The following is a 10,151-nucleotide window of genomic DNA, read 5'->3' as shown; positions in this document are numbered from 1 at the left end:
AGTAAATAATATTTTTTTATATATTCTTTCATATGTTTTTGCCCAGTAAATTTGAGTGGGTCGCCATAAGCTGTGGTCATGAATAATGGGTCGCGATTCTAAAAAGTTTGGGAACCCCTGGCCTAGTCCTTTAAGTTACTTTACCAAGATCAGTTTTAACACATGAAATTAGGCCAACTCAAAATTAATAGCCATGTTCTTAATATTACTGCCACCTGCACAAGACTCACTATGGAGAAAAAGGCCGATGGCTTGTTTACATTACTTGAAGACCCGGAAACTGTTGCCTTCTTTTTCATGGTTGAAGTCGTGGCACGCCTAACTCCGTTGAGGCTTGTTTGCGTTTTGGGACGAGAGACTAGTAAGAGAATACGAGTTGTTCCTTATTAAGTTGGTTGCCAGTCTCGGCCGGTGCTGGTTATGCCATTGGTTATCTAACCGTAGTTATTTGTTGAACTTAGACTTTAAATTAAGGTTAGTGTAAAGGAACGATCTAATATTTGGAGAGAGCAAGCACACACGTCTTTCTTCTTTAAAGAAGAACGCGGGAATTTCTTTTTTCCAATAAGCACCTGGTCGGCACCGGGTTTTGGTCGTTGAGGTCCTGGGTTAAGTGTATTTTCGACCTCTTCCTTCCAATAGGTATCAGCGAATCTCCTTTAACATTTAAAACTGGTCATGACGAATATAATTGGCTAATGACTTGTGGCTTATTAACCAATGAAAATAAAAAAGTTAATGTAAAATACAGTACACTTTGCAAGGATGCACTGGATTTGTCCAGACAACCCTAATCACAAGGTAATTTATACAGGAAGTATTTAAGATTAATAACTATAAACATGTTGCGTTAATTACCTTACAGCCGCTCTAACTTACAAAACTAAAATTAGATTAGCATTAAAAACTTGTTTGTTTTTGTGCATTGATATTTCGTGTGGAAATATTTAGTTTTAGTAATTTAAGGAAGTTGTGGCACCTTTTAAGGAACCTCTTATTACGCTGCAGTCAAGGGCCTCTTTCTTGCTTCCACATATTAATTTACATCAGGGTTGAGAAAAAATGTTTCATGCAAGAAAAAAAAACAAACTAAGAAAATTTTACAATATTTATTCAGACATATAGGCACCATTTATAAAATCTTACTTCACATAAGTTGTACATTGCTAACAAAATAAAAATTACAGCCGTGTATTGAACCTTAAAAATATAAGAGATTCAGAAAAAAATAGCACAATAAAATTGCTCCATAATACATTTTAATTATTAAAATATTTTATTTCTTCAGATGACAATATCAACCTATCTGGGCAGGCACATTCAAGTCTTTAGGGATGACAACATGGCCAAAATTCTCTTGATATTGAATACAGTAAAGACTGAACCAATCAATGTCATGAACTGTCAATTTAGCAGGTAGAGTAAGTGTGATGTCCTGACCCTGGTAACCATGCAAGACATCCGTACTGTGGAGAACAAAATTTAATAAATATAGAAAATGCTTAGAGTACATTAAAACGTATATCTACTCTTCATCTAACTATTTACCAATATTTGGGTATCTTGCTATAATAGTCTATGAAACAAATTATCTTTCTGTTCATTTTTATTTATACCTATCTTCTCCTTTATTTAAACACAGATTGGACTCCTACAAACCTGTAGGATCTTCAATTTTTTTTTAAGCTTGCTTGAATTTCAAAAGTTGTGGAAAGACATCAGAAACCAAAATGTTATATTTTAGCAGTAACAAAGATGAAATTCTAAATCAATGGTTACTCTAGGAAAGTACAAACAGCTAATAAACTTTTTTTTTTTATTTTTTACCTTCCTTTTTCATCGGGTACTTTTGTAGCTCCTTGAATCTGAGGTTTGATTCCCTTCCCCACAAGAAAATATACATCTGAAATAGAGAGAAAAAAAAAAGGTTGTATAATTGTGACCTTTAAATAGTATTCCAATGACAACAGAACAAGTTTTAAGAGCTAGTTTAGAGAGAGAGAGGGGTATCTAATTGTAAATTACACTTTTAGACATCTTTGAAGCACTAATTGATAATTCTTTGCTTGAATGTTCATACATGTCTACAAGTTACACATTCTCAAACCTAGTTGATTGGTTTTAGAAGTTTAGGGTACACAAATACTAGTTGTTTACAAATCAAAATGTATCATAAAAACATGAACTTAAACTTCATAAAAATGTATATAAAACAAAATAAGACACCTGGGCCAGCACCATCATACTGGAGTTTAGGTATATATATTGTTTTTTCATCTTTTATCACAATGGGATCAGACTTTACTCCATGAGCAAAAGTTTGGAGTGGTTCAATAACTTTTGGACCTGGAAGTTCCAAGTTATCTGGAATCTGAAGTGAGCCAAAGTTTACCTGAAAAATCCAAGAAAATCTTAATGAACAAAGCATATCGTAAGAGTTGATTTATTCTTAATTCACTATCCTCAACACTTGGGAAACAGAAGAAACTGTTTTCAAACACAATGTACAAGCCTAGAGGAAATATTTACAGCTTTGTAATTAACTATCAAGATTAACTTGTTTTAGGATATTGGAAGAAGTTTAATAGTTTGTACAGCCCTGGTTGGGTGGAATTTAAGTATTGGTCTGAAAGTATCCTGAAACAAAACTAAAGGAACTGCAACGTTTCAGAATTTGCAAATTAATAGTAAAAAAATCAAATACTACCAAAGAAACATGACCAAACACCTACAGGTTACACGGTTTTCCAGCGCTATGAACTACCTACAAAAATAGGAATTTAATCATTCATAAAGATGAGGAACCAATTTAGAGTCTACACTGTATGCTCTACTGATGTACCAGTCAATTAAGGATTCTATTACAATTATTGTAATATATTGTTACCTACTTTGCAGTTTCAAACACAAGTACAAGAAATATATCCAACTAAAGTTTCCTTCAAATAACTGAATAAAAATAGATTCCAATAAAAGTCAAAATGAACTTCCACCCAAACTTCAGAACAAGTCTATAGGTGTAATTTTGCTTAATCCACACTTTTGCATTTTTAAATCTAACAAGTTGCTTTTCTAATAATTAGATTCAGAAAAATTACTATTCAACAACTTCAAAATGCCTGACAAAAGGCAGTGCATATTCATAAGTGAATAGATTAATTACCACCTTAGCTATAAAATTAGCACCTAACATTTTCAGCATTTTATTCTGTTCAAAAACTAAGCTACATTTGTAACTGAATAAGGAATGGTTTTCCCCCATAAAAGGTATAATAGGTGGCAACCATGATAGTCAATCCCACTATTCAAGTAGGAGCAGATGCTTCTGACCGATTCTCCTTTTATTTATCAGCAGTTCTAGATTAGGGATGACTACATCTATACTTTGTGGTCTATCGTGACTATTTAGATCACATCTTATGAAGTGCTCTTCAAATACCAAGTTAATACTAAAGAGAGCAAAACACTTACTTTAAATTCTCTGCACCAAACACTCAGCCAGTTAACATCTTTAATGGTTCTCCCATTTGGTAGCTTAATCCAGATGTCTTTGTTACTGTATCTCCTTAAGACATTTTCTCTGTAAAAAGAAAAAAAAAGTACATTGAAGAAATCTATAAAAAAAAATCAAGAATATTCAATTTACAATGATTTTATCAAGCTAGCACAATCCTTCCTAACCAACATTTCTACCAGTAGTTCTTTCAAACATGAAAATAAAACTATTCCACTAGGTACACAGTTGAGTGAGACTGAGAAAGGTTAGACAAAATGTTCAAAAGATAAATAAAAACATTAAAATTTCACTGTTAACTACATGGCACACTACCAGCATATTCACTTCAAGTACGTAAGAGTTAACTTACGTTCCTTTTTCATCTGGAACAATGAAACCATCCTCAGAAGGGCTAGTTGTACTCCCAGCCCAGAAAAATGCATCTAATTATTGAAAAAAGATTTAAATTACATTAAGTTCTTTATAATAATTTAGATACAGGATGTCAAGAAATTTACAATAAAAAACTGCTTTTCAGAGATTTGTAACTAATTAAGATATATACTTGCAATGAAGTTTCATTTAAATTTTAATATTTTAACTTTTCAAACATGAGACAATAAATCATTGTATTAAGCAAGATTTTCTTTCAGTTCAGCTCCTAATTCACCTAAGAATCAGAGTTACATTGAACAAAATGTGATGTGGCTGGATGAAGTGGGTGAGGGTATTTGTTAATCCAATGTTATATTATTCACCATTGATACCATTTTTAAAAACATTTACAGGTAAGAAATAGCAAATGCCTTAAAAAAAGTTAGTTTCAAAGCCAGTTTAAGAGATTTTACACTAACAAACTTTAGAAAAGTTTTTATACCGAATTTATCTTCAAATTCGTGTCTTTAAGAAAACGAATAATTCACTTTTATATTTTTAGTGCTGATGTTAAAATTAAGATTTTCTGGGAAAATTCACGTGGATGTACAAACAACAGGTAGGACTGGTTAAATGACATTTTGTATACAATGTTAGAGATGTATAGTGATCAGAATAGAGCAAGTCATTTGTCATTAATTCTGTAGAATAACAAGCGTACATATTTAATACATAATGAACAAACTAAACGGAAAAGACCACAGTAGCTTTGTTTCTTCTCCTTACGTATTTTAAGCTACCTTATTTTACTAACATTGAAAGGTGTATTTAAAGAGTGGGTGAATACAGTAGCAGTTCTCAGTTGAGATGAACTAGACAGCCGTCTATGGTACCACCAGTACTAGGTTCTCCTTAGCCAATCGCCAGTTTCCATTGGTAATCACTTGTACCACAACATCATGTGAATATTAGTGTTCGAGAAATAGGATACTAGGAAGAGGTCATAGGTCATGGTATAATAGTGGTTGCATGTACACGAAAGTCCTAGAGCCGCCACTGAAGAGGGGAGGGGTGTGTTAAACGAGTTACTATTATTATTACGTAAATGCTTTTTCTAAGCTGGCAAAGCATCATAGTTACAATTATGACAGTACGTTGGCGATAATGTAGGTTCATGACAACATCTAATTTTTGTCAATTAGAACTCAGCTTCATACAAGATTTACTTATTACCTTAAAAGTTTACGATGATTGGAATTAAGTTAAATCTATACGAACCTGGTCCTTCTCCGTCGTAACTGAAGCCTTTTATGAAGAAGGTATCTTTGTTAGCCGCATATACACTTCCTTTTACATCATGAGCTTTAGTGTCAAGTTTCCCTACGAACTTTCCGTAATACTTTTCACCCCATACATCTGAAAGGAAAACAAAGTAAATAAACGGGTTTCATTTCTTCAAAAACCAAACCTGGAGCATAACGATAAAAACAACCACCATATATATAACAAATATATATATATATATATATATATATATATATAACAACTCTTCAGACTCTTAGCGGAGACTGCGCTATAATTTCTGGTTTTTCCATCCATATTACTGTAAACTACATTGTTATTATCTCCTTTGTAGTAATGTAGTTGTTAGACTACCGCTGTTCTCATCTTTGCCTTCAGTGGAAGTTGATTCTACGAACAACTGGAGTGATGAGAAGCTAATCCATGCGTTTGTTCATTTAAGGCAGAACGTTTATTACCAATCGTTACACAGATGTCAGCTCGTCTTCTTAATTACACTTATGGTCTATATATCTAACATTATGACGAATTTCGAGGCTACACTTACCAATACTGTGCATAGTACAAAAGCTAATGTTACGAGATCTGATTAGGTAACTAAACAATATAGATGTTCACGATAAACAAATCTGATATTAATGTGGAAGCCGAGACCGATGTCCTTTGCCCAATTTACAACAACATAATACTACTCTTTAAAGAAACCAAAATTGATGTATTTCTGAAACTATTTCCTGTATACTCATCTACACGACATTTGTGTGCTACAAATGTGCTTTTATCACAACCAGCTTGTTACTAGTAAACTTTTAGTTCTCCCCCCCCCAATACTGTTTATTAAGTTAAAATAGGTAATTCTTTTATATTTAAAAGGACGTTGACTGGCTGGAGAGGTTTGTTTGTAATTAAGCACAATGGGCTATATGTGCTCTGCCCGCCACGAGTATCGAAACCCGGTTTCTAGCGTTGTAAGTCCGCAGACATACCGCTGTGTGCCACTGGTGTCAGCTGAAGAGGGTTCCAAGAGTTACTAGGATGTTACAAGGGTAATGTTAAGATCAACCTCTCTAGAGGAAGTGATACTATTGCAAGTTACAAGATTGTCTCCGATTCTTCCGTAATATTCTGAATGGAATAGGAGGAGAACATGATATAAAAACAGGCAAGCTATAAGGTAGCCGACATGGAAAATGAATTTCCGTATTTCCCTAGGCATTAATGTAAGTCACTTTACAGGAAGTGAGGGGGTGGGAAGGATTGATACCCTGACTCTAACCCCCCCCCCCCAAGGTGGATGTACATGGACAACCTTTAAGTACCAATTATGCCTTTGTTGTTCGTAGGTTGTTAAATTATCGAAGAAAAATTAAACCCACTTAGAACAGAATAGTAAGAAACTAGTTGACACTTCACGCGTATCCTCTTCAGTCCTGCAGTATTCGCCTGCACAGCTTAAGGGAAGTTTCTTTGAGGAACTTCAAACACAAGAGACATTAAAAGCGGAAGTACAAGTTATACAGTATTATTCTATACAAGACATCGAACATACCGTAAACTAGATGTCAACGAAAATTACGTTTTTGAAGACGTATTAAAAGTTTACCGAACTTCAACATTTCTGACCACGTGTTTTCAAGGGAGTTGAGATCGAATATCAAAGTTCTCTGAAGACTATCTAGGACTGAAGAGGACACGAGTAAAAACTAGTTTCTAAAGTTTGAAAGCGAAAAGTTGTTGAAATAGCGGACATAAATTCACTTAAAATGTTAGTTAAAACTTTATGAACGACAAAATACGGGTGGAGACGTTAGTTATGCAATATTTGCCCGGTCTGTCCTCTAGTTCTGCCAGGTATAGTAGGTTTATGAAATAGTTATATTGTATATTCCTGTCTAACACACAGGTATATACACACACACCATTTATGATCGAAATTACCAGATCTTTTGGAAGCCAATGTACATGGGAGTTTGTTTAGTTTGTCTTTTTGCCAATGGTAGTTATATCTATAACGTCATGCCGTATTACACATTCGTATAACAATGCCCATCACATCGCCAGCACGACACCTCGGGGTGGGGGGGGGGGACGAGTTGTTTCTGCGGCAGCCCCGAGACGTTCGTGGAAGATTACAACACCTGATACTAGACAACAGACACGTAAAGACTAACACAATTATGTTCATTTGGATTAAATAAAAAGCAGGAATTTTGTTATCCTACTGTTAAAATAACTGAGTAATGATAAGATCACACTGTACTTTGACAATAAGGTGCCTAATTTCGGTATTCGTCCCAAATAGTGATTCCAGAAAATACATTTTAATTTTACCTAATAGCTTTTAAAACCTATAGTTAAAGTTCTTAACCAGGAAGATGTGTGCATTGCACAAGTTGTTGAAAACTGAATATTTTACGGGCAATATAAAAAAAAAAAAGGAAACAGGCTCCTTCTGCTGTATACCATTTTTACAATTAATCAAAACACTTAACAGGTTCGTCCTTGGTAGCAAGTAAAGCAGAAATAGACGTAATTAAATATTTTGAAAATACAAGTTATCCTTGACCACTTAAAATTAAACAGGTCATTGATTAGAAAAAAAAAAAGTGACCATATCGTAAGACAAAGTACTTTCACATGCTCAGAGCCTTCACCTACTAACCCAATAATCTTGCAGGAACAAGCAACAGATACACAAGCTATTGGAAGGGGAAGATAATTAATATTCTATATCCAGCATAAACTAAGAAAATAAGGATAAGTCCAAATATTTCCCTGTTAAACACTGATGTAAGAACAGTATGTCATTCCTTTCGTAAACATTTTATCAGTATGTATATAGAATAGATTGATGCAGCAGGAGAGGCTTTAATCATTCAACTGTTACACATTTCAAAAGTTATTACAGTAGTTAAGGGCTAGAAAGTTTAATAATTAACTAAGGAACTATACTGAAAGCTTCTCAATGACGAATGATAAGAGTTGCCATATGCCAATAACATTAGTGTTCAAAGGGAAAGAGAAGAAAGGGTGGGGAGGGAAACCAGCAAGAGCAGATAATCGACGGAGCCAATCTGATACTTACATCTTTTAAAAACATGTCAACAGTAAAAGGGGTCGTAAACAGGTATTTTCTCGAAACAAAACACGGAATAAGACATATCCGTTCCGAACATTCAGAAACAAAACACGGAATAAGACATATCCGTTCCGAACATTCAGAAAGAAAAAATATTTTGAAGTGACGGTAGGTTATATTAATACTATAACAAGTGTATACCGCAAAAGTTAGACTTAAGATTTCCAGAGTCTTAAATATTACAAATCAAGTACAAACACGATGTTAAAGAGTAAACAAGACTATAGTGACATATCAAAATACATGGCCAAGCATCACGTGGTACCATCATACCGAGTACGGTCACATACATTCCAAAATAAAAAGTTGTCAGCAGAGTGTAACTTTGTCTCAGTTTTACAACAAATTAAGGATATGCAAAGCGTATGTGCAGCCCCTCTTCTCCTCAGTCGTGGGAGTTTGTGAAACCCCTCTTCTCCTCAGTTTGAGGACATTATTTTTACTTAGTGTGTCTATTGTTTACTCCGTTTATCATATACAGCAACATAATGGTTTGTTAGGGTTATCTGTTAACGAGATTGATTTGCTGACTAGATTTTGGGTTTTATTATTATTATTATTATAAAATATCATGAAAAACATTACTTAGAATCGACAACGAACTTCCATAAAAAAAAAAAAAGACTTATCAAAACACTGTCAATATATTCTACACAATTCCCAAGGCCACTGTGGAAGAGAATAGCCACTATACCAGTTTAAAGTTTTATATTTACTCTATGACGTAGATTTTAAGTAGCTATTTTATTCTCCATTTGTTTATATTGAAATTATACAAATCTTTGTTTGCATTTTCTTATGTACACAACAACGTTCGACTCAACTTAATGCTGTTTCGTAAGACAAGCAGAAGTTTGTTTGTTTTGAATTTCGCGGAAAGCTACACGAGAGCTATCTGCGCTAGCCATCGCTAATTTAGCAGTGTAAGACTAGATGGAAGGCAGCTAGTGATAACTACCCATCGCCAAGTCTTTGGTTACTCGTACCAGCGAAAAGTGGGATTGATCGTCACGTTATAACGCCTCCACGGCTGAAAGGGCGAGCATGTTTGGTGTGACGGGGATTCGAACCCGCAGATTACGAGTCGAGCGCCCTAACCGCCTGGCCATGCCGAGCCCACAAGCAGAAGTAAGATCATGACGTTTGAGTAGATATTCATTGTACATTTATACTCTTAGTAATGAAATCAAACATTAGTTTACTAACAACGTTTGAGTAGTAAGTTTTTCCAAAACGATATTACAAAATTCCGAAAAAAACAAAACAACAAAAATTTTACAATTTAAGTTATCTAGTTCTAAAATTTAAGATACCACCTGTACATTTTACACCAAAACTGAATTACGGACAAACAGACCTAAAATTACTTAAATTTTACGTATGTACAATTTAACACATTTCTCAATTGAACACAAAAACACACACACACAAAATAAGCAATTTCATCGAAATTGAACTTACTTTTCAGAATACAACACTGTACAAAAATCACAGAAACAACTTGTAACCACCACATGATGTTGTCCTTCCTCTAACACGACGCAATTAACTAAAGCTTTTCGTTTGACTGCATTATATAGAACGAAATACAGCGCCCTCAAGTGGAGAAAATACCTTGTCCAATTATGCCATACCTTAGTTAGAACAACTTAGTACGTGCCACACAGGAAAACAAAAAAAAAACTACTTTACTTCAGTAAAGCGAGCTATACATTTTTGTTCTCAAAAAACAAGGCCTACAAGCTGAAGTGAAGCTCTTACAGAACGTATATAAAGCCTTTGTTAAACTTCAAGACCAATAAATTTCTATGATAATCCAGTCTTTCCCTTATCAGTAAC

General features: G+C 34.2%; 1 protein-coding gene across 1 annotated transcript; it reads right to left on the bottom strand.

The window, feature by feature from the left end:
- Positions 1–1,094: 1,094 nt before the first annotated feature.
- On the bottom strand, positions 1,095–9,860 carry LOC106463477 (protein Skeletor, isoforms B/C-like). Its single transcript, XM_013923515.2, has 7 exons — positions 9,774–9,860; positions 5,150–5,287; positions 3,867–3,939; positions 3,472–3,580; positions 2,227–2,392; positions 1,828–1,903; positions 1,095–1,466 (listed from the first exon to the last, which is right to left on the bottom strand). The coding sequence occupies exons 1-7, from the start codon at positions 9,826–9,828 to the stop codon at positions 1,298–1,300; spliced, it is 786 nt and encodes a 261-aa protein (XP_013778969.1). The 5' UTR covers positions 9,829–9,860; the 3' UTR covers positions 1,095–1,297.
- Between the last annotated feature and the right edge of the window lie 291 nt (positions 9,861–10,151).

This window comes from Limulus polyphemus, unplaced genomic scaffold, assembly GCF_000517525.1.
Source record: "Limulus polyphemus unplaced genomic scaffold, Limulus_polyphemus-2.1.2 Scaffold1420, whole genome shotgun sequence".
Classification (NCBI taxonomy): Eukaryota; Metazoa; Arthropoda; class Merostomata; order Xiphosura; family Limulidae; genus Limulus; species Limulus polyphemus.
Note: the sequence above shows the minus strand (reverse complement) of the source record. Positions and strands in the feature narration are given on the sequence as shown.